Here is a 26326-nt window from a genome sequence, read left to right on the forward strand (position 1 = left end):
TATCAGACAACCATGCCCAAATGGCCAGTCGATTCCACAATTCAAAAACAAGTGACAAGTGAAACATGGGTTCTCTACATTATTAAACAGGTCAAAAAGAACAACAGTCCACATAATTCATGAGCTGGCACTCCTTAACACTGATAATGCAGCCCTAGGCAAAACCACGTTACTATATAAAGAAAATATTGTTGAGTGCAGTACAAATAATTGAAGGGGAAGGTACAAGGTAGATGGTGTTGATTTTTCCTTTGAATAGCACTCACTCACTCCATTTCACAGTTCATGAACATGTAACAGTCTTTCATGCACCTCTCTCAGAAAACAACTGCAAGACATTTCTTTTCTTGTATGCCTCCTTACATGACGACAACTTAAGATTCGTAATTACAACATCATGATACAGGACCTGAGGCCAGTTGGTGAAGAAAGGGGCATTTTTTGAGTGGTGAGATAAATAAATGTAATGTCATCATGAAACAAGAAAACCAATCACAGAAGACAATTACACCAACGACAACACTGCTGTCCTACCAACAGACTCAGTCTTTTGCAAACAAAGAAGTTTTACATTATTAAATAATTTAGGCAATAATTATATGGTGCATCATTCTGAATTGGGTCTGAACCCATTTGGAAATTCTTAAAGACTTTCCATCCTGAACAAGACAGACAGAATGCCCTCAGAACTGAAAGAGAGTAATTCAACTCACGACTACCATTTATCATTTATATAAAAATGTGGCACAGAAAAATATTGCTATATAAACACACACACTAAAGCAAAAACAAAATGAGGAGGAAATATTACATCCATTGAGAACACAAGGAGAGAAGTGCACTTATTATTAAGACTGGCACTTACAGCAACGTAGCATTCCAAAATGATAATATTCATTACCAATTTTATGTACTGGTCACACACTTACTTTGCCCCCCCCCCCCCCTCCATCGTCATTGGAAGTTGCCCAACTTTGTGCTGCTTGGGAATGTTTATGCTAATTGCCAACCATAGCAAAAATGTGCAAGAAGACTGTACCTGGACCTTCTAGCACCTCACTATCCATTCTCTGTCAATTCTGCGAAGTATTAATCCATTACATCTTCATTTCTTTTATAACCTATAAACTGGCTACTCTGGGAGAAGTGGGTGGGGCCTTTCTCAGCAACCAGTGAGCTACGAACCAATCACAAGCTTCCGCTCCCAGCATCTTTCACTCAGGGGCCAAGTAAAAGTGTGCCATCAGTATAACTGCCTACTAAAAATTTGTCAGGAGAAGGTGGTGAGGAAGCCACACTAGGAACATAATCCTATGCCAAAGCTACCACAGATCAAAAACAATAATGGAAAATCCTGGATGGAACAATACTAAAAATAGGCAAAGTTAACCACTAATGTACAGTGCATAGACACGTAACAGAAATAGAGCTCGCACATTCAAATAACCAACTGCACGGGCACTCAAACACTACCTTGGTTGCAATGAGACTGATTACTGATTATCAATTATTGAGAGCAGTTGCCTGGATGATGTACTTGGGGGAAAGTAGAGCAGGATATTTCAAGACATGTCTTCCAACAGACAATTCAGCAGTTGTGTACCAGGACGAAAACAGTTGAAAGGGTAGAAGACGTAAGGGGAAATGGCTAGGTAGACGGGGTGCGGCTTGGGGGGGGGGGAGGAGATAGATATGGCGGGGGGGGGGGGGGGGGAGGAGATAGATATGGCGGGGGGGGAGGAGATAGATATGGCGGGGGGGGGGGGGGGGAAGGGTTGGAGGTAGAGAGAGAGAGAGAGAGAGAGAGAGAGAGAGAGAGAGATGGCGGGAGGGGGGAGGGGCTGGAGAGATGGCGGGAGGGGGGAGGGGCTGGAGAGATGGCGGGAGGGGGGAGGGGCTGGAGAGATGGCGGGAGGGGGGAGGGGCTGGAGAGATGGCGGGAGGGGGGAGGGGCTGGAGAGATGGCGGGAGGGGGGAGGGGCTGGAGAGATGGCGGGAGGGGGGAGGGGCTGGAGAGATGGCGGGAGGGGGGAGGGGCTGGAGAGATGGCGGGAGGGGGGAGGGGCTGGAGAGATGGCGGGAGGGGGGAGGGGGGGAGGGACTGGAGAGATGGCGGGAGGGGGGAGCGGGGAGGGACTGGAGAGATGGCGGGAGGGGGGAGGGGCTGGAGAGATGGCGGGAGGGGGGAGGGTCTGGAGAGATGGCGGGAGGGGGGAGGGGCTGGAGAGATGGCGGGAGGGGGGAGGGGCTGGAGAGATGGCGGGAGGCGTAGGCATTGGACAGTTGGCAGGACGGGGGGGGGGGGGGGGGGGAGATGGCGGGAGGGTCCCACAGGCACTTTCACTACAATAACACCTTCACTAGAAAAAGACTAAGAGCTCGAAAGGTACTGCGAATAGCCTTTTCTTTTATGCATTAATATGTTTCACACACTAGTTCACTACAGGCGAGTGGCTTCGTTTCCTGGAATTACTTACTGGTTAGTAACAAAGCTGCTACTAGACAACAACAGCAATCTATAGCAAGGGAAGCAGCCTACTAAATGAGTCCTAAACTATTCTGAATGGCATAAAACTGAATGTATGAAACAATTAGTCAAAATTTTAGTAATATTTCTATGTCGTGGAAGGTCACTCAAACAGCTTGGAACTGAAAACTTATAAACAAAGAAATATATTCGCAATTGTGAATATGGGAAATCATCAGTCGTATAATGGAAAGACAACAATGAAAATTTGTGCTGGTCGAAATTCGTACCCTGATTTCTCACTTATTGTGATCAGTTACATTGCCATTAGGCTATTCAAGTAAAGTTTAAAGTTTGACATTTGAGAGCTCTGAAAGATGTCGTGACCCCCAGGTCTTCACCAATAAAGGGGAAAGTTAATCCGACCAAAGTTAATGTTGTCAACTTACACTCTCTCTCATTTTAGCAAGTAGATTATACGTAACAACCTAATTCTGATACAGCTCTCATTCTTAATAGATTTTAATGTATCCTTTATTTTGGGACATAAAATTTTCATTAATATGTACATTTCCCGTATTACCAGATAAAAATTTCATGAACTCGAGGGCAGCAGTTTATTAATTCTGCCATTACACTTTAAGCTAACTGACAGTCATTGCTTCTCATAATGTGCTACAAAATGTGGTTAGAAGAGTAAACTTTAATATTAAGTATGGCTGCTGTTTTTCCATAGTATTTTCACTTTGCCAATGTGCACTTTAAATCACAGTATTCATCCTCTGGGCTTCACTTATTACCAAAGTAGCATCATTTTAGTGTCAATGTGGCTTAAGCACTCACTTCAGGAGTTTTGGGACATTCATTATTTAAATCTTCAAATTTGTGGTAGAATACATTCTAAATATTTTCCATACAACTTCACGGGTTTCAGTTCAGAATACACTGCATATAACTTTCACAGATACTGTGTGCATTTCTGGCACGTTGACATTTCTATGAAGGTTCTTCATGATGTACCTTGGCAAACAAACGGAAAAGATAGCAGATGGACTTCATAATAAAATATACCAGTCCTTTCATTGTCTCACTTTTGCCATGAATAGCTGCTATGGTTAACGTGACAAAAGAATTTAACTTCCTTGGTATCTAATGTTAGGAAAGTCAATAATTTCAACTAAACTGTTCATACTGGAGAAAAACTTGTCGGTGTCATTATTTCATTTTTAAATCATTTTGTATGCTATGGAAGTCTTATCTTGCTTTAATACTAATCACAGTCCATACGAAGTGTCGTCAAGATTGCTTCAGGGTAGACAAAATCAACACAGTGGAATCTCAGAATCAAACTATTCTTCCAAACAGTTTAAATGCTGAAATTTCAAATCACTGATAATAGAATGAAGTGTCAATGTGAAGTATTCTCAGAGAGCCAATGAAAATTGTTTGGCAGTCAATTAGTAGTCACATGACCCTTAAGCTATGTCTCAAGTTTTCCTCAGCCATGCTAACACTACTGTTCAATCATTTATATCACTTCCAGAATGAATTTTGACTCTGCAGCAGTGTGTGTGCTGATATGGAACTTCCTTGAAGACAAACTGTTTGCCAGACCAGAACTTGAAGCTGGGGCCATTGCCTATCACAGACTGAGAGAGCTGGTCATTAGTAATGCTTGGATAGCTCAGCCAGTACAGCGCTTGTACACAAAAGGCAAAGCTCAAACCCCGGTCCAGCACACAGTTTTAATCTGACAAGAAGTTTCAAATTAGAGTACACATTCTGGAAGCAATCGCATAGGCTGAGGCTTCACCATGTCTATGCAATATTCTTTCTTCCAGGATCACTAGTCCTACAACATAAACACAAGAACTTCATGAAGTTTTTACGATAGGAGACAAGGTACTCAAGAAAGTAAATCCATGAGGGTGGGTCATAAGCTGTGCCTGGATAGCTCAATTGCTCAATTGCCTGTGAAAGTAAAATGTCCCAATTTCAAGTGTCAGACCAGTACATAGTTTTAACCTGGCAGACAGTTTCATTTAAATCACTATCCTTCCACAGTTTCTGCTGTATCACATACAACTGTTTTGCAACATCTTGTTAATATTATCTCATCAATTTTTGTCAATAATTACTTTGGCAAAAATACAGAATCGAAAAAGGTTGTCAGAAAAAGAAACAGAGTGATACCTTCAACATAACTAAATGAAGAGTTACATGAAATCAATGTCAATTATTTTTGCGTACTGCATCTCTACCCGCTACACATTATCCTGCTGAACAGAAGTGGCAAAGTAAGCTTTATCATGCTCTAAAGTTTATATTATTTACTGACAAGACAATGACTCTAGGCACCTTTCCCTCAATTTTAAACATGCGAAGCATGCTCAAATAAGACTTGGGAGGATCACAAATGTAACAAAAGCAAACTAATATGTCTAAAACGCCACAGTAATGATGTAGTTCTTGCCTGCCAGATGCATTAGCCAGCATTACAACACAATGTAGCAAAATGCAAGAAATGAAGCACATTAACGTTAGAATCAAGCAGAGTAATCACAGAGGGTCTGAGGAGGCTTCAGTGTGTCGCTTATCATTCTGTTTCATTAAGAACTATTAAGGAATAGTTTCTCACTAGTTATATTCATATTCAACAGTGTGACAGTCTTTTCCAATCAATGAAGTCTACTTGAATCAACTCTTGCCATTTTTAAAGAGATTTCAGTTATGTGGAGAATCCATAGAAGCTTTCCCCGTGCAGGACGATAAACGTGATGACAAATAGCTAAGCAAAACAAAGAAAATTAAATATATGAAAGTCACATCAGACCCTGTTCAAATATTGACTTACAAAGTGCTGGAGGCAAGATTCGTGTCTTCATGTTTTAACTGTCCGTCAAGAGCTAAGCCCCACTTGTCCTTGTTATTGGCTAGGAGGGGCGTCAGCACAAACACTTTGCTCAAGGTGAACCCTGGTCCGATGGGACAGCCCTCTCTAGGCACACAGAATACAACCCATGATAAAACAATATATTTCAATCTCGGTGGGGCAGTCATGGGCATGTCAATGGGTGCAAAGAAAATAAATTTCCCTGCCTGTCAATTACAGTATAAACTGAAACAGCCAACCGACATGTCTTGTGGCTTACAGTTTATATTTCAAAGGCTTCAAATGCAACTCAGTATTTTCCCAGTCCACTAGAAACAAAAATAAACAACTAATGAATAAATTCAACTCAAGAGCACCCATAAGTCATGCCCTTTCCTGCCACATCAAACTCACATGGTGGATGAGGCGAGGTTCGTGCCCTCATGCTTCAACTGTCCATCCAGCGCCAGACCACGTTTATCTTTGTTGTTGGCCAGTAATGGCTTCACCAAGAACACTTTCGACAGGGTGAAGCCTGGCCCCACCACGCATGCTCTGTAACGTCAACAAGGTCAGACCACTGTCCCCATTGAACATATTCCAGTAACAACCATTTAGAGCATAACAGAGGAAAAAAATACATGCTTGGCAACATAAAAAAAGTGTTTAATACAATTAATGTACAGCATATCTTTAAGTGAGGTGATCAGAAAATAAGAACCACTTTTTATCAGTTACATTTCAACAATTTACTCAAAAGTGTGCAGAACTGCAGAAGCAAAGGAGAGTAACCTGAAAAGTAAATTTTATCATCAGATATTCAAATTTTATTTTCCAGCTTAACAAGATTATGAAATTTTATGTATAATTTGTTTTCTCACTCCATATGAGAAACAGCTGATGAATAAATCCTACAAATAAAGTAATAAATAGATTGAAGGCTTTCCTACCACGCCAAACTTTGTTTCTCTACATTTTAGTGTTCATCATGGGGATTAGGTACAGTATTAATTGATGACAAACAACTTGTCTCTCCGGCAAGAAGACATCAGATTTCTTCCCTAAATAAGACTTTACCATCAGGAAGTAACCGTTTCAGAAGCAAGCAAATTTATAAACTTTGTATTTAAAAAAAAGAAAGAACCATCACACACCAGTATGTATAAACACACACAGTCTAGTTCCTGCACATGCCACTGGAATGCATTCATCTCTGTCCGCACCTGTACACTACTCTTCCTTCCCCTTCCACTCTTGCCATTTTTAAAGATATTTCAGTTATGTGGAGAATCCACAGAAGCTTTCCCCATGCAGAACGATATGTGCGATGACAAATACACTATGTGATCAAAAGTATCCGGACATCCCCAAAATATACGTTTTTCATATTAGGTGCATTCTGCTGCCACCTACTGCCAGGTACTCCATACCAGCAACCTCAGTAGTCATTAGACATCGCGAGAGAACAGAATGGGGTGCTCCGCAACGCTCAAGGACTCTTAACATGGTCAGGTGATTGCATGTCACGTGTATTATATGTCTGTACGCGAAATTTACACACTCCTAAACATCCCTAGGTCCACTGTTTCTGAAGTGAAAGTGAAGTGAAGTGGAAATGTGAAGGGACACACACAGCACAAAAGCGTATAGGCTGACCTCATCTGTTGACTGACAGCCTGCCAACAGCAGAAGAGGGTCGTAATGTGTAATAGGCAGACATCTGTTCAGACCACCAGACAGGAATTAAAAACTGCATCAGGATCCACTGCAAGTACTCTGATAGTTAGGCGGGAGATGTGAAAACTTTGATTTCATGGTCAAGCGGCTGCTCATAAGCCACACAGCACACCGGTAAATGCCAAACGATGCCTCGCTTGGTGTAAGGAGTGTAAACATTCGACGACTGAACAATGGAAAAACATTGTGTGGAGCGACGAATCACAGTACACGATATGGCAATCCGATGGTAGTGTGTGGGTATGGTGAACATCATCTCCCAGCGTGTGTAGTGCCAACAGTGAAATTCGGAGGGGGAGTGTTATGGCGTGGTCATGTTTATCATGAGGAGGCTTGCACCCCTTGTTATTCTACGTGCCGCTATCAGAGAACAGGCCTACATTGATGTTTTAAGCACCTTCTTGCTTTCCATTGTTGAAGAGCAATTTGGGGATGGCGATTGCATCTTTCAATATGAATGAGCACCTGTTCATAATGCACGGCCTATGGTGGAGCGGTTAAACGGCAATAACATCCTTGTAATGGACTGGCCTGCACAGAATCCTGACCTGAATCCTATAGAACACCTTTGGGATGTTTTGGAACCCTAACTTCGTGCCAGGCCCCACTGACCGACATCAATACCTCTCCTCAGTGCAGCACTATGTGAAGAATAGGCTGCCATTTCCCAAGAAATCTTCCAGCACCTGATTGAATGTGTGTCTGTGACTGGAAGCTGTCATCAAGGCTAAGGATGGGCCAACACCATTTAAAATTCCAGCAATACCAAAGGAGGGCGGCACAAACTTAAATGTCATTTTGAGCTATGTTTCTGGATACTTCCAATCACATAATGTAGCTAAGCAAAACAAAGAAAATTAAACATATGTAAGTCACGTCAGACCCTGTTCAAATATTGACTTGAAAAGGGCTGGAGGAAAGATTGCTGCATACATCCTGGTCCGAGGTGCAGGAGCTGGCGGTCGTGTGTGCGTGAGGTGTGCTCTCTCTCTCTCTCTCTCTCTCTCTCTCTCTCTCTCTCTCTCTCTCTCTCTCTCTCTCTCTCTCTCTCTCTCTCCCCACACCAATGAACTATTACCCCTTCACGCTCCCCCCCCTCCCCCCTCCAGATGGCTATTTGCATCCCAAAGGATGCTGCATTCTGTCCCAAGGAGTTGGCAATCGTGTGTGCTTGAGTGGTGTGTGTATGTGTGTGTCCCTTTTACTTATGAAGGTTGTGGCCAAAAGCTGTGAGTGAGTGTCTTAACTGTGACTGTCTGCAACTTGACGTGTCTTCTTTACAGTAAGTAGCCATCTATCTTTCCCTACATTGTTGAACACACACAGTGTGTTTCACAATTGATGTTATACACTTCTAGAGGTTGTGGATGGGACTTAGTGGATCAAGTTTTACGCAGAAACCTATGTGCGGAAATTTCATCCAATGACACTAGAGAGCATCAAAGTTATAGGCGCCAGCACCTTTAAATGTATGTACATACAGGATTATTCCATGATGTCATGAACTTGCTAGGACAATGGAGAAGGATAAATGTGTCAATCTAAAGGAAGGAACTCTTTACAGGAAATGAACTAGTCAAAAGTTATAAACCAAAAACTGTTTCAATACTTCTGACAGTGAAATACATGTAGTGGTACTGTTGCTAAGATTGTAGGATGGGCAACTTTCAGGTGTGGTAATATGGACCAAAACAAGAAAAAAAAATCTAGTGAACATTGGATCTAAAATGCGTATCTTAAGAGTTATGAATACTTGTTCAACAGAGGAGATGTTTTCAAGCTAATGTTTATTGGATATTTTTACTTGTTTTGGTCCATACTACCACCTCTGAATGTTGCCTACACTGCAAACTTAGCAGTAACAGTCCAAGTACATGTAATCCAATGTCAGAGGTATTGAAACAGTTTTTACTAGTAACTTTCTACTCTTTTTTTTTCCAGTACAGGCACTCTTGCCTCAAAGTGATAGATTTGTTGTTCTCACTAATCCTAGAAAGTTTGTAACATCATCATCAGGGAATCAACCCTTGCATATGTACATTTACAGGTCCTGGCTCCTGTAACTTTGAAGCTCTTTAGTGTTGTCATTGGATGACATTTTCGGACATAGGTTCCTTGTAAGACTCCATCTATTAAATCCCTTCGTAGGCCTCAAGAAGTGCCTAATATTAATTCTGATAGGGTGTTTCACAACCTCCAGAAGACTGTAACGTGAATTTTGAAACACATTGAGTCTCCTATAAAGAGGAAATTGAAGAGGAGAGAGAGAGAGAGAGAGAGAGAGAGAGAGAGAGAGTGTGTGTGTGTGTGTGTGTGTGTGTGTGTGTGTGTGTGTGTGTGTTTTCCAGTCTCGTTCATGCAGCTGTGAGGCACTCTGCATCTCTTCAGCTACACAGAGAGTGCTTATCTTCACTTCTTCCATTACTACTGAGACTTCCTTACCATAATCTAATATATAAGGGCTGTTGAAAACAAATTGAATTCCCCAGTATGTAAATGGGAGTTATTTTCTGAACACCTCTAGAGGAAGTAACTAATTGTTTTCAATTTAGTTAATACTAAGTGCAATTTAACTTATGTAACTAACAGATGATACATAAAAAATGGGAACATTTACAGAGTCACTTTCGAAGTTGAGCTAACTATGGTGATTGTTTTGTCATCAAACCTGCAACTTAAACATGTATGTCACTTATAAGAAGATGAAATAATGCTTAATGTTTAGCAGCATTGAGTCACTCATTTCTTTAAAGAGATGATGTGTAAAACTGTGATGCATTCTTTATGATAATGTAGACCAATAAATTTCAAGAGGAAAAATATTTAAAACTGGAATAAAAAATATGTAGATGCACCAACACTATCATAATTTTCAAAACTGCTAGTTCTGTGTGTGTGTGTGTGTGTGTGTGTGTGTGTGTGTGTATATACTGTTTCTCCTAGCTAACTGTTACACACATTTGAACTCTATTTCTTATTACAAAACACTTAAATGTTGAGTAAGGTGATAATTCATACTCAAAATTAACTGTAATTAAAGCATTATTTCCACCTTAAATGCCGGCACTTAGATTCAGCATTCTGGAATTCTGAAAAAGAAATAATCTTTTATTTAAAAAAGTATTTTGTTTTAGCAAAAATAATTAGTCAATAAGTCCTCCGACTGCAGAGAAATGTCTCCCCATTGTAAACATTTGTTTATCACTGCAGAAATGCTAACTATTACGTCCTACATCTTCACCTAACAGTACTATTAAGCGTAAACGAACTGTAATCACTTACTCGCTTTCTGCTTCTGCTACAGTGCATTTGTACTGTGCCGTTGAAAATAGACAGATATCTGCAAACTGCCGCACTGCAAAAAAGAGACATCATGCATTTTAAAATTATGTTCCTTTAAAACACAGTTATGTTACTAAAATTTAAGAGCTGTACAGGAGTATTAAAGAGGAATTTAAAATACAGGAAATTAATCATAAAAATAAGTTGTGCACTCCATTCAAAATATTCAGTTAGTAATTTCCAAACCAAAAATGACAACAAGCAGTAAATGTTGTCAGAAGTCTAACTTTTGACACCAGAGATTTATCCTCTCAAAACACTATGTAATTCATCACAAGAACATTCAATTCTTGATGTTGTGAGTTAACGGGCAAGTTGTGACACCCTGAAAATATTCCAAGTTCGGAGTTGGCATGGCCGCACAGGCCACTCGGCAAACCGGGGCTCGTCAGCAACCACGTGGTACCAAACATTAGCCGGAGCAAGAGGGGTAGGCCAGTATGTGGTCCAGGCCGACCGCAAGGCTGGAAATTCCATGTTGATGCTGTGTCGAGGTCTGTGCTTTGTGTCAATGAAGGGGATTTGTATGCCAGGAGTGCCAAAGATGGCATACTTTGTGAAACCATAATGGCAGACATTTCACAATTCATGTAAAAATTAATAATATCAAGAGGATTCATGATACCTTAAAAAGAAACATGTATGTTACCATTATTAGCATGACGATTCTGATGGTATAATCATATTTTCAATACCTTTATTAGTTTAAAGTTTACTATCTGACTGTAAATTAAAAAAGTAACACCCAGACAGAAGTTCCCGAAATCTAATCAGTTCATCTGATTTTGTTGATAGGCGTGTGTTTAGAAAGCTATTAGTGTAAACCTGAATTGCTATGAATTACAGGCATGTAACTTTAATAGTACACGAGTTATTGGTGGTCAAAGTGGCCGATTACTATTGATTGCGTCAGACCATAAGTATTCCACAGTTAAACGAAAAAATGGTAGCAGGATGCTTATAAATATATTTATTCGTCTATGTCTTTGTTTATATCTTATATATACTATTCATGAAGAAATTGGTCGAATATTTACTGTGTTTTAGAAAGCACAGACACATTAGGCTACTGGCCTACTTTTGTTACTATTCCTTTGATATATGTTTATTTGTTTGTTTGTTTATGAATTTAATGATGTGTGTTAAGAGCGTGTTTATGGTCCAGCCATAGGAATATTTATTTAATTTCAAGCTATTTAAATGTAAATCCAGTATTTCGTATGTGTTTCAACATGTTTAAGAGTGTGCATTTGCTTGGAGACATGGTGGGAGCGCTCTGGCCAATCACAGCACTCATCACTATGGTAGGTGACTACCGAAGTCAATGGAAAGACTGTATGGAAGAGTGGGAGGAGCATCGGGCCACAGAGGACATGAGAGGGATGCTGGACGGGAAGGTGCGACAGACGGTCGTAGGAAATACTTGGAGAGTGTTGAGCAGTTTGCGTGTAGTCGCGTGCCAACTTGTGCACTTTTGAGATTTCCGTGGCTTCTGCAGTGAAGACATAGAATGCATTTAGGAGTGAATATCTCGCGAGCTATGTTGTTGCTCATAACTAATTACCTGAAGTAGGAATCTATTGTTTCCCTGTACTCAACTTATATTTCATTTAATTGCTGGGCCATCGACACCTATAGGTGTTTTGCAGTAATAAATGGCATTCTTAAAGGTACTGCTGTTATCGTACTCATCATTTAAAGTTGTTTGAACTCTGAGTCTGAGTGCATATAGTTGAGGACTACCAATTTTTCTATTTATTTATTTCTTTTTAAAGCCTGCAAAGTATACCATGTTTTGTGTCAATTCACAAGCCTACACCATTGAATATTCAGCACATAGCATTGAATAATCCTCTTGTCTTTAAGAAAAAGAAATTGGAAGATCACTACATCCCACTGCAAGAAAAATTGTGGGCAACAATAAGTCTGTATGAGTCAGAAAGCTTTAAAATTGTGAATATGTATTACATGAAATGACTGATGCAACATTCTGAACACTCTTATGATCTCTTCATGCAATTTCTTTTTTATTTCAGATATTTCCACTTAGCTTTCTACCCTTGCTTCTTACATTACTCTCATTAGTAATATGTCTTCTATTTCTATCCATAAATTTCTCTGTGCAGTCCACAAAATGATCTTTGCACTGGTTGCCACTTCTTCATCTGATGAAAAACTCTCATGAAGTAGGCTAAATGCCGTATATCAATCAGCATAATGTTGTTGAAAATCAATCTGACAAAGCATTTGCTGCATCAAGATTTGAATTAAATTGTTCCAATCCAGTTTAATTTCTGACATGTTATTGCACCTTACGAAAGCAGGTGGGGTTTCCCTTGGCAACAGTAGCTGATCCTTCCAAATCTGTAGCAAATATTCAACAAAAGTTTATGCTTTTTTCAAAACCAATTCAGACTAATTACATTGCCTAGCAGTTGCAACAGCAGCAGCAGCAGCAACAGCAACAACAACAACAACAACAACAACAACAATGAAGTATCTGCATCTCATATCAATACCAACCAGACAGTTTTAGATGTTAGAGAAACATGAAAAAGTCCTGTAAGCCCCACACTGGCTATTAACAGATCATAAATTATGAAACACCCAAACCTCTTTGACATACAATGTTTGGTACCGATCTGAGTGTCTGATATCTGGAGGTTTGTGTGTAAGTAAAATGTGGGCAGACTTTAAAGAAGTGTAGCACACTGATAATGACTATCTGACACCTCACTCTGTCATCAGGTTCTACATATCAGATGTATCAGGCCCAAGCTACCTCCAAATTCACCTGTTAACAACGTAAGTTAAGAAAAAAGCTCAACAATATTAGTAATAACCATTTCATTGTAACCTTTACCTATCACAAAACAGTTTGTTATCCAGCTGGATGTAATGTATGATTAGGTGACAAAAATCATTGGATAGCTAGATGCAAATACACTGATAGTGGTAGTATCATGTACAGAAGGTATGAAAGGGCAGTGGATTCACAGAGCTGTCCCTTCAACACAGGCAATTCATATGAAATGGTTTCCAGTGTGATTATGGTTGCACGGTGGCAATTAACAGACTAATTGGAGCTAGACACATGGGACATTCCATTCCGGAAATGATTAAGGAATTCAATATTCTGAGATTCATGATGTCAAGAGCGTGCCAAGAATATCACATTTCAGGCATTGCCTCTTGCCAAGGTAATGTAGTGGCCATATCTGTTTCGAAAGTGCAGCAAAATTTGGTTTTAATGAGCTATGGCAGCAAACAGCCAAAATGAGTGCTTTTGATAACAGCACAGTAATGACCTGTAGTGGCTCTCCCAGGGGCAGGGGCAGGGGCAGAGGGGTGTTTTCCTCAGCCACTAATAATAAAACCTCGTTATTCCAGTGCTAGGTGTCTTGATTCTGACCTATATTGCAGTGGTGTTAAAAGAAGGGGTGAACTGTGGGTAGGAGGGGGGTGGGTATGACAACCTTCTCATCATGCAACATGTACACAATGACGTTGACAGAATTGGGGTGGAATGTGGTACCAATGTGACATCATCATTAACTTATTTACATCTCACATTAACTTTGAGTTATAGCCTTTTTTTTCGCATGTATCAACATCTTACTGCTTGAGGTGTCGGAAGTAGGGTGTCATACTTTTGAACCACTACAGAGAATGTTTTAGACATCTTCAAGGCAAATTTAGCAGTGTGTATTGTTTTAGTTTTCATGTGTCCTCACTAAGTGTCTCTTTAACTTACTTGCTAGCTGAAGTAGAGATTTTCTGTTTTATTTTTCTCACACCTTATTTCTTATTCTTGTTGTTGTTGTTGTTGTTGTGCAACACTGTCTGATCTTTTCCTATCAAGAAAAATACTCATTTTGGCAAACGGAGGTATGCAATGACACCACATCCTTCAACCGCTATTTGAAAACAGTTTTGTGCATTATGACAATAATAATAATAATAATAATAATAATAATAATAATAATAATAATAATAATAAATAATAACAAACAATGACAAGGTACTGTCTCTCAAGATGATGTATGACTATGAGGAGATTAGGGTTTAACGTCCCATCAATCACAAGGTCATTAGCACTGCTGCTTAATCTTAGATTGCATGAAGCTGGGCATGTCCTTCTCAAAGCAAGCATCCTAACAGAATAATGAAGATGATCCGGACATGTTTCCTTATACTGCTGAATGAATAAGGAATAGTTCAGTTGTTCAATAGGCAACTGCAGTTCACAATTTTTATTTTTATACTTTGATTAAACTACAGAATATCTGATTTTGATAGTTTAAACCAATCTGATATTTCTGAACCAATACAACATAAGTGGTGCACTCAGAAAGACAAGAAGAAAAACAACAACAACAAAAACCATGTATATTACCTGAAACCTTTATTTTCTTGACTGTTCTATTTGAGTTGTTGGCTATATGAACATTCACGGCTATGTTTTCTCCATGATGATATAACTGAAAGAAAAGGCAATACACAACAAATAAATCAGTAATTATAGGCACCAAATAATAATTACATGCACACTGTGCAAATATTAGCATAAATAACACACAACATTAGATAAATAGCAAATCGCTGACTAATGATTTTGTATATCAACTTCTGTCAAACTTTTCCCTGTTGAGAAAATGTTGCATCATACCTTACCCACAAGCTGTGGACATGTGTGATCATGCCTTTCACAAAATGATTTAAGTGTGTTTACTTGTGCACTATACATGGGAGAAGCCTGGAGATTCTGACAGGTTTCAGATAGATTATATAATGGTAAGACAGAGATTTAGGAACCATGTTTTAAATTTTAAGACATTTCCAGGGGCAGATATGGGTTCTGACCACAATCTATTAATTATGACCTGTAGATTAAAATTTAAGAAACTGCAAAAAGGTGGGAATTTAAGGAGATGGGACCTGGATAAACGGACCAAACCAGAGGTTGCACAGAGTTTCAGGGAGAGCATAAGGGAACAACTGCCATGAATGGGGGAAAGAAATACAGTAGAAGAAGAATGGGTAGCTTTGAGGGATGAAGTAGTGAAGGCAGCAGAGGATAAAGTAGGTAAAACGACGAGGGCTGGTAGAAATCCTTGGGTGACAGAAGAAATACTGAATTTAATTGATGAAAGGAGAAAATATAAAAATGCAGTAAATGAAGCTGGCAAAAAGGAATACAAACGTCTCAAAAATGTAATCGACAGGAAGTGCAAAATGGCTAAGCAGGAATGGCTAGAGGACAAATGTAAGGATGTAGAGGCTTATCTCACTAGGGGGTAAGATAGATACAGCCTACAGAGGAATTAAAGAGACCTTTGGAGAAAAGAGAACCACTTGTATGAATATCAAAAGCTCAAATGGAAACCCAGTTCTAAGCAAATAAGGGAAAGCAGAAAGGTGGAAGCAGTATACAGAGGGTCTATACAAGGGCGATATACTTGAGGACGATATTATGGAAATGAAAGAGGATGTAGATGAAGATAAAATGGGAGATATGATACTGCGTGAAGAGTTTGACAGAGCACTGAAAGACCTGAGTCAAAACAAGGCCCCAGGAGTAGTCAACATTCCATTTCAACTACTGACGGTCTTGGGAGAGCCATCCTGACAAAACTCTACCATCTGGTGAGCAAGATGTACGAGACAGGCGAAATACCCTCAGACTTCAAGAAAAATATAATAATCCCAATCCCAAAGAAAGCAGGTGTTGAGAGACGTGAAAATTACCGAACTATCAGTTAAATAAGTCATGGCTGCAAAATACTAACGCCGATTCTTTACAGACGAATGGAAAAACTAGTAGAAACCGACCTCGGGGAAGATCAGTTTGGATTCCGTAGAAATGTTGGAACACATGAGGCAATACTCACCTTACGGCTTATCTAAGAAGATAGATTAAGAAAGGGCAAACCTACGTTTCTAGCATTTGTTTACTTGGAGAAAGGTTTTGACAATGTTGACTGGAATACGCTCTTTCAAATTCTGAAGGTGGGAGGGGTAAAATACAGGCAGCAAAATGCTATTTACAATTTGTACAGAAACCAGATGGCAGTTGTAAGAGTCGAGGGACATGAAAGGGAAGCAGTGGTTCGGAAGGGAGTGAGACAGGGTTGTAGTCTCTCCCCGATGCTATTCAATCTGTATATTGAGCAAGCAGTGAAGGAAACCAAAGAAAAATTCTGAGTAGGTATTAAAATCCATGGAGAAGAAATAAAAACGTTGATGTGTGCCAATGACGATGTAATTCTGTCAGAGACAGCAAAGGACTTTGAAGAGCAGTTGAACAGAATGGATAGTGTCTTGAAAGGAGGGTGTAAGATGAACATCAACAAAAGCAAAATGAGGATAATGGAATGTAGTCAAATTAAGTCGAGTGATGGTGAGGGAATTAGATTAGGAAATGAGACACTTAAAGTAGTAAAGTAGTTTTGCTATTTGGGGAGCAAAATAACTGATGATGGTTGAAGTAGAGAGGATATAAAATGTAGACTGGCAAAGGCAAAGAAAGTGTTTCTGAAGACGAGAAATTTGTTAACATCGAGTATAGATTTAAGTGTCAGGAAGTCATTTCTGAAAGTATTTGTATGGAGTGTAGCCATGTATGGAAGTGAAACATGGACGATAAATAGTTTGGACAAGAAGAGAATAGAAGCTTTCGAAATGTGGTGCTACAGAAGAATGCTGAAGATTAGATGGGTATATCACATAACTAATGAGGAAGTACTGAATAGGATTGTGGCACAACTTCACTAGAAGAAGGAATCGGTTGGTAGGACTTGTGTTGAGGCATCAAGGGATCACCAATTTAGTATTGGAGGGCGGTGTGGACGGTAAAAATTGTAGAGGGATACAAAGAGATGAATACACAAAGCAGATTCAGAAGGATGCAGGTTGCAGTAGGTACCGGGAGATGAAGAAGCTTGCACAGAATAGAGTAGATGGAGAGCTGCATCAAACCAGTCTCAGGACTGAAGACCACAACAACAACTTGTGCGCTGCCTAGTTCCTTTGGAAACAAGTGATGTTTTAACAAGTACTGTCATATTTCTGATGCAATCTAACATTTTCCAGTTGTTCAGGTAGAATATGGACAAGCATTTGCTTATGGTGTCTTGTGTTGATGTTACAACTTCAATTTTTTCAATATCGATATGATGAGGATGGTCATTGCCCTCTTTTTCAAGGGGACAACATAATTTTGCTAAGGAAATGACATTTCGTTGTGGCTTGTCCCATTGGGTAAAACAGGCTGCATGCAAAAAGTTCCCCATTCACATCTCCAGGTGGAAACTATTCAAAAGTATGTCATCAGAAAAAATAAAACAGGCACTTTATGGGTCAGGGATGGAAAATTTGATCCCTTAATGATGCAGGTAGATCAGAAAATTTAAAATGGGAAATGGATAGGTTGAAATTAGATGTAGTGGGAATTGGGCAAAGTTCAGTGGCACGAGGAAAAGGACTTCTGATCAGGTGAGTATGTGTTTATAAATCAACATAAATATATTAAATCAAATTGGGGCAATGCAGGAGTAAGTCTAGGAAATAGGAATACAGGCAAGCTACTATGAACATGACAGTGAACACATTGTCACAATCAAGACAGACGAAGTCAATATCCACAACAACAGTACAAGGTTATATGCCAACTAGCTCCACAGATGAAGAGATTAAAGAAATGTATGATAAATTAAAAGAAATTATTCAGATAGCTAACAGAGACAAAAATTTAATTGTGATAGAGGATTGGCATTTGATAGCAGCAAAAGGAAGAAAAGAAAAAAATAGTAGATGAATATGGACTGGAAGAAATGAACAAATAGTAAGCCCACTGGTAGGATTTTGAACAGAGCAAATTTAATCATTGCTGACAACCATTTTAAGAATGTTGAAACAAGGCTGTACAAGTGCTCCATTGCAGCGAGGCCCTGGACGTGCGGGATATTCGTGTATAGGGAAGTGGCATCAATGGTTACAAGGGCCTCGCTGCAATGGAGCACTTCCTTTCACGCCAATCACCTGCCACCCTACCTAAAACCTCTTTCCTCATCACCTTAGCCAGCTTCATCCTGACCCACAACTTCTTCACTTTTGAAGGCCAGACATACCAACAATTAAAGGGAACAGCCATGGGTACCAGGATGGCCCCCTCGTATGCCAACCTATTTATGGGTCGCTTAGAGGAAGCCTTCTTGGTTACCCAAGCCTGCCAACCCAAAGTTTGGTACAGATTTATTGATGACATCTTCATGATCTGGACTCACAGTGAAGAACAACTCCAGAATTTCCTCTCCAACCTCAACTCCTTTGGTTCCATCAGATTCACCTGGTCGTACTCCAAATCCCATGCCACTTTCGTTGACGTTGACCTCCATCTGTCCAATGGCCAGCTGCACACATCCGTCCACATCAAACCCACCAACAAGCAACAGTACCTCCATTATGACAGCTGCCACCCATTCCATATCAAACGGTCTCTTCCCTACAGCCTAGGCCTTCGTGGCAAACGAATCTGCTCCAGTCCGGAATCCCTCGACCATTACACCAACAACCTGAAAACAGCTTTCGCATCCCGCAACTACCCTCCCGACCTGGTACAGAAGCAGATAACCAGAGCCACTTCCTCATCCCCTCAAACCCAGAACCTCTCACAGAAGAACCCCAAAAGTGCCCCACTTGTGACAGAATACTTCCCGGGACTGGATCAGACCTTGAATGTGGCTCTCCAGCAGGGATACGACTTCCTAAAATCCTGCCCCGAAATGAGATCCATCCTTCATGAAATCCTCCCCACTCCACCAAGAGTGTCTTTCCGCCGTTCACCTAACCTTCGTAACCTCTTGGTTCATCCCTATGAAATCCCCAAACCACCTTCCCTACCCTCTGGCTCCTACCCTTGCAACCGCCCCCGGTGTAAAACCTGTCCTATGCACCCTCCCACCACCACCTACTCCAGTCCTGTAACCCGGAAGGTGTACACGATCAAAGGGAGAGCCACGTGTGAAAGCACCCACGTGATTTACCAACTGACCTGCCTGCACTGTGACACTTTCTATGTGGGAATGACCAGCAACAAACTGTCCATTCGCATGAATGGACACAGGCAGACAGTGTTTGTTGGTAATGAGGATCACCCTGTGGCTAAACATGCCTTGGTGCAGGGCCAGCACATCTTGGCACAGTGTTACACCGTCAGAGTTATCTGGATACTTCCCACCAACACCAACCTATCCGAACTCCGGAGATGGGAACTCACCCTTCAGTATATCCTCTCTTCTCAATATCCGCCAGGCCTCAACCTCCGCTAATTTCAAGTTGCCGCCGCTCATACCTCACCTGTCTTTCAACAACTTCTTTGCCTCTGTACTTCCGCCTCCACTGACATCTCTGCCCTTACTCTTTGCCTTTAAATATATCTGCTTGAGTGTGTGCGCGCGCGCACGCGTGTGCGCGTGTGTCGCGCGCGAGTGCGCGTGTGTCGCGCGCGAGTGAGAGTGTACACCTGTCTTTTTTTGCCCCCTAAGGGAAGTCTTTCAGCTCCCGGGATTGGAATGACTCCTTACCCTCTCCCTTAAAACCCACATCCTTTCGTCTTTCCCTCTCCTTCCTGAAGAAGCAACCATCGGTTGCGAAAGCTAGTAATTCTGTGTGTGTGTTTTGTTCATTGTGCCTGTCTGCCGGCGCTTTCCCGCTTGGTAAGTCTTGGAATCTTTGTTTTTAATATATTTTTCCCATGTGGAAGTTTCTTTCTTTGTGTGTGTGTGTGTGTGTGTGTGTGTGTGTGTGTGTGTGTGTGTGTGTGTGTGTGTGTGTTTGGGATGGGGGGGGGAGGGGGGGGGGAGTGAAAATTGTAGAGGGAGACCAAGATGCAAATACGGTAAGCAGGTTGAAAAGAATGTAAGTTGCAGCAGTTATTCAGAGATGAAGAGGTTTTCAAGGGACAGAGAACCATAGAGACCTGCATCAAAGAATACTTTGGGTTGAAGACTGCAACACCAAAGGAGAAATAAATTCCAAAGAGCAATTGATTTTCCAATATCAATAACTGTGACAACCCTTCTACACAAACTCGAAGTACCAGCTTATACTGTCACTCACTCATTTTTAGTGTGGCAAAGATACGAGTGAAGTCTTCAGCCATAAGCATCACATCCTATCATTCCACCAAAGGAAACCAATTAAATGATTAGCTTGTATTAAAATTGTGTCTTGTTACCACATACAGTAGAGCAATCATGACGATATAAAAGCGATCTCTCACAAATTTAGTAAACCTGTTTCTCCACTAGCTGACCAGGAGAAAGGTAAGTGTGACTGTGGGCAAAACGTCCATTTTATGCATCTTTTGAAGGATAATTTCAAGGATGTTGCGACTTTAAACTCAAAAAACTTTTACGTTAACTAAAGATAGTTGTGGAACATACTGAATTTACATTGTGGGCAATTCGCATGCAATGTTTGTCAAACAATGCATAGGATCTTTCTGGGGAACATAGTAGGGAATGAGGTTTTCGGATGTACGTAATTTTTTAGTTGGTGGAAGCTGCTATACTGGACGTCCGCATTGGGTTCCCAGTGGTAAAACTTGTAAGTTGAGGTACTGAGGTACTGAGCCACATAGTGTGGAGTGTGGCTGCACTGATAACAGACCCTACCAGTGGGAAGAAGGTAATGTCAGTACAGTCTCCCACTACTTCTCTAGTCCCATCCTTCCTCCCATGTCTCTTCCCTTGTCCCAGAAGCTACGTACATCACGTCACATCACATCACATCGACACTATTTTCATTGGCTGTAACAATTGTTTAATGATTTATAATAATAAAAGTGATTTTAAGTGCTTCAGTAATTAAGAACAGCAATTACCTCTTTGTCCAATGATGCTTCTAAGTGCAGTTTATTTGGGCTCATCATAAATTCTTTACTAACTTCTACAGATGGTTGTTCACCCTGTTTGCTTGGTGCGTACATGATCTTCCGAATGGCGAGCCGTACTGAATTCCTGCCCAACAAAAAACACACACTTTGTTAACAGCAAATCTTAATGATTCACATACTCCTGTTACTAATTTCAGTATCTGGAGTTATTATTATTATTATTATTATTATTATTATTATTATTTCCTATTTCTCTCTCCCAAACTTAACACCAAGTAATTTCAAGTGGAACATACAGGATACTCACTTTTGGGTGGCATGCCTTGCATATGAGAGAGGGTAGTACTACTAATTAACTAAAACACACACACACACACACACACACACACACACACACACACACAAAATCACCGCCACCAGTAATGACAAGTCTGCTTCATATTTTTACCTACACTAACATTTTGTTCAACATATCGTCGATACTGTTAAGCCAGTTTTCTTTTCCAAATGAACTGCATATAATGCTCACACCTAGATCGTCACACAGTTTTCTATTAATGTTTGTAATTTCTCAGTTTCCTTCAATTGTTCTCGAGGAACAGGTAGACAATGAGCAAGCATGTGGCCCATACCATCAAGTGTCAAAAACTTTCTACAATCTGCAGAAGAACAACAATTCGTGATGATTCTTGTTTTTACTTTTTTCAGTATCGAAAATATTTTTTTTCTGCAATATCACATACAAATGGAAAGAAATTCACCCTCCTCTGATGCAACGGACCACAACAAGATGTGCCAAAGCCAGTCTCTGAACTTTGTGAACAAACTTTATCACTTTTGCTGTTTAATTCTGTATTGTCATTTTTTACCCGAATCAAATAATCCCTTACTTCAGACTGCATCTTTTACCACAAGAGAAATCCACCCATGTAAGCTATAATTTGAAGCGCACAGACAGTGAGTTATCCAACTGACAATAACCACTTTCTAGCCAGTAGTCGTGAAAAACTGAAGGAAACTTTATGGCAAGTAACAAAAGGAATGGTGCAGTTGTTAAGTCAGAAAAATCGTTCAGCAGTAGGTGGTTACAAATTCATATCCAAATGTAGGATTTCAATGTCTGGCTTAAACCATTCCAAGCAAAAGGAACAGCTCCTTGAACTCTTTCTTTCCCCAGTCCTTACCAAATCTCAGCTAATTCACTGCTCTAATGACTTCATTGTCAATTAGTCACTACCATGTACCTACCTTCTCTTTCAACATCCTACATATGTGGAAAGTGAAACTAATAAATAGATGATCTAGAACAGTTGAAACTAGGCATTTCTGAATGGTCGTCTCAACAGAAGCACTAAACAAAAAACCTTCCATACAGGAAATTAATGTTGAGTCCTCAAGCAGTCCACACTGAAATACTGACTACATAGATAAAGGCAATAACTCACTGAAAGGAAGAAGTGCTCCATCAGCAATAGCTACACAAACAAAAGGTACAGAGCTTGGGTAGCTTTCGCAATGCACTTCCTTTATCAAGCTTGTTGGAAAAACGTGCTTGAAAAAGGAAGTGCATTTTGTAAGCTAGCCAAGCTCTGTATCTTTTGTCTGTGTACCTATCGACAACACAGCGCTTCTGCCTTTCGGTGAGTCGTCTCCTTTATTCCTACATAATTTGTAATCCTCAACCACAACTTTCCATACATTATTGTGACTACAAAGGTATGTAGAAGTTGGCCAATTTGTTTTGGTTCTGATTCATCAATGTTCACAATGCATTATAATTCTTTATGTCTCATCTTCTTTTTTAAAATTTTGCCTTTCATCCAACAACACAGGTAATTTTAAAATAGCATCATAATCGGAGAACTTTAGCACCAGGAAATGACATCAGTATCATTAATCTATCAGTAATGAACAGTAATGTCTTTTCCTTTCAAGCCATATTTATGCCTTATGGACTGCATGAGACTACCTAGAATTAGGGTTTAACATCCTGTTGGCAAATCATCATTCCATTACATTATCTAGGTACCACTTAGTACATCCGACAGAAAGTTAAGATTTGTCTCTCTACCCACAGCCCAGCTCATGGAGCGTGGCAGAGATTACTTAGGGTACTATTACTCGAAAATTCCTTCCTCATTCCGTACATGAATGGCGTGCATAAGTATGTGTCAGTAAGTCTCTGTATGAGCTACAATGTATCTAATTTTACTATCGTGGTCATTTCTTTTCAGGAGATGTGTGTGAGAGGAAACAGCATGTATATTGTGTCATCTTTGAAGAGAATACTGAAGTGGAGGATTTGTCATTAATTACACTTCCTTAGTAGTTTTCAACTGTATCTCTGGTTTCTGCTGTCCTACAGCGAATTCTATGTGGTCATGTCACTACAGATGTTGCATTTATCACACATGTAACACTTAAAAATGCCACTTCCAGAAATCACCCATCATACAGTTAAACAATATTGGGTCTTCCCCATGTTTATGCACAAACCTTAATTTTTTCTCTTCCACTGATGTTAACCTGGTAGTCCTTGCATCAAGTTCCAATCCTTTGCAGATCTTCCTACAATTTTTTGGCATTGCCACTACCCTATATACAACTACAGCCAGCCTCATGTACAGGGGCCCTGTTAGTAGACACCCTAATCTGCAGTTACAATGGATTTACTTATTTTAGCTCATGGAGTTTTGTCCAGGATTATAGGCCCCTGGCTACATTTGTTTTTGGGGAGATATAGAGATTTTAAAGAATCAAAATTTTACAAAATGTTTGTTTAACAACAATAATCAGCAACAATAATCAGCAGCAACAAAAGCTTCTACTCTCTGATGCCCTCCAGTACAGTTTCTATCTGTGTACCATCGCTCAAAAACGAAAATACATTAACATCTGCAGAAATTCACAGCTGCAGCTGTCAGACTAATCACCACCATCACTATGCTAATATTCTCTGAAACAGCTTTTTTATAATGTTGTCCCTTAATGACATTTTTATGACATCAACCAAGCCATAAGTCAGATCTCCTAAATGTCTTCAATTATGTTTTACACAATTTCAAATTATGCTGAAGGCCAATTTAATGCAAGATTTAGTGCATCAAAATAAAAATCAGAGCTCTTCACAGATTGTCGGTTCTAGTTCATGCGAATCATGCACAATATATTGATTGAATGGTGTTGACAGAGAGATACAAGGGCTAAAAACATACAAAAACAAAAATCACTATAAAAATAACAAAATAAAAATTGAACATACTGTTGCTGAAGATTGTGTACAAATGTGAAACTTTTTTTTTTAAGGCCATATACACTGAAAGTTACTTTTATCAATACTTTAATATTAATTAAAAAGAGTGTCCTTAAATAAAGCTTGTTATCTGAATCTATGTATTCTCTCTCTCTCTCTCTCTCTCTCTCTCTCTCTCTCTCTCTCTCTCTCTCTCTCTCTGCCTCCCACCTCCACTAAACAGAGCCAACTATTGTGTTAGTTGATAATGGAAACAAACTACTCACTAGGCCTATTATGTCACTGTGAATAAGGCTTGTTCTGATTTACAATAAATGTTAGAAATGATGGTTATAATTTCTAAAAAGGAAACCAAAAATGAAAACTTGAATCAGAAGATGAAATCTGATGGAATAAATGTGGGTTAAAAGACTGATATGAAAACACACAGATGAAGTGTTAAATGTTACGGTGGCAAGGCCTTCCCACCTGATAAACTGGTCATCTTGTCCAAATCTTTTTAGTTTATGCCAGTTTGACAACTTGCTTCTTAATGAGGATGGAATGTTGAAGACAACACAACACCCAGTCCCAGAGCGGAGAAAACCTCTGAACCAGCCGGGAATTGAACCTGAGCCCCCACCCCACACGGCATTCTGCCATTCTGACCAATCAGCTATGGAGACAGAGGGGGAGAGAGAGAGAGAGAGAGAGAGAGAGAGAGAGAGAGAGAGAGAGAGAGAGAGAGAAAATTTCAAGCATTGTTATATTGTAGATGAACGCAACTGTTATGTTAGTTCTACCACATGAAAAGAGCGCTCCAAACTGAAGCAACTAATTAAACAGATGAAGTGCTTACAACCGATCTTAGGTTGACAAGAAGTGTGAAAACTTGTAGCTCCAGTTGCCTTTCCTCGGCCATGGGATATTACTTCTTTTTTTTACTTATTTCAATAATTATGACACTTTGATGTCTGTAAACCAGTTTGGAGAGAAGGAACCACAGTACAAGGGTGAGTCAATTATAAACAGGGAAAATTTTTTATAATTTTAAATTCAAGCTTCAGAAAAATTCGTACACATGGATTTATTTTTCTACATAATCTTCTGAATGAGAAATACGTTTTTCCAGTGAATAGGCTGTTTCTTGACCCATTTTTGTAAAATGAACGTGGCTTTGACAGCAGCCAGCTGGGCAAGAACACACTGACAGCACCTGCGTTGCCAAATCTGTGTTGTCCTCTGACTGCTTCCTTTCATGGTTGAAACAAATGAAAATCTCAGGGCGATAAATCCAGATTATGAAGCACATGGTCTGGAACAATCCCTGAATTTTTTGTCAAGTTTGGACAGCTGTGTCGTATTGAGTATTGGCACCTATTTTGTGGACACTTTCAGGAATCTGTTGTCAGAAATGATTATCTGAGCCCTACTATAGTTTATGTCAACCTCGGTAGCAATTTTTGCAATTGTTATTCAATTATCATCTTCAATAAGCTGGCTAACAATGCAAATATACTTTGTCATGTTGATCCACAGGTGACATGTGTTAGTTGTCAAATGTTTCTCATCCTTGTAAAAACTGTCTCTCGTGCACACACCCTGGTCTTGCACAGGGTGGTGTCCCTGAACCGTGCCAAGAGTCTTTCCAAAATTTTGGACAATTTTACACCCAATTTTTTTTGAGAAACTTTATTACAATGTGCTTCACACAGATGACAGTACCTCTTACTCTGACACTGTGATTCTGATTAAAGAAACGGTATGACAACATTCCAG

General features: G+C 40.0%; 1 protein-coding gene across 2 annotated transcripts in view; it reads right to left on the bottom strand.

Moving 5' to 3' along the window:
- The window catches only part of LOC126277886 (beta-arrestin-1), a 437142-nt gene that overhangs the window by 9809 nt on the left and 401007 nt on the right, over positions 1 to 26326 (bottom strand). Inside the window, exons 7-10 of one of the 2 annotated variants that reach the window (XM_049977439.1) lie at positions 21304 to 21439; positions 14815 to 14899; positions 10359 to 10431; positions 5322 to 5465 (exon numbers count right to left, since the gene is read on the bottom strand). In XM_049977439.1, coding sequence (XP_049833396.1) covers positions 5322 to 5465; positions 10359 to 10431; positions 14815 to 14899; positions 21304 to 21439 — 438 coding nt within the window. Of the gene's footprint in view, positions 1 to 5321; positions 5466 to 5753; positions 5895 to 10358; positions 10432 to 14814; positions 14900 to 21303; positions 21440 to 26326 lie in introns of both variants that reach the window. The other variant, XM_049977447.1, reaches the window with a different exon arrangement.

The sequence above is a fragment of the Schistocerca gregaria genome, chromosome 1 (genome assembly GCF_023897955.1).
Source record: "Schistocerca gregaria isolate iqSchGreg1 chromosome 1, iqSchGreg1.2, whole genome shotgun sequence".
NCBI lineage: Eukaryota > Metazoa > Arthropoda > Insecta > Orthoptera > Acrididae > Schistocerca > Schistocerca gregaria.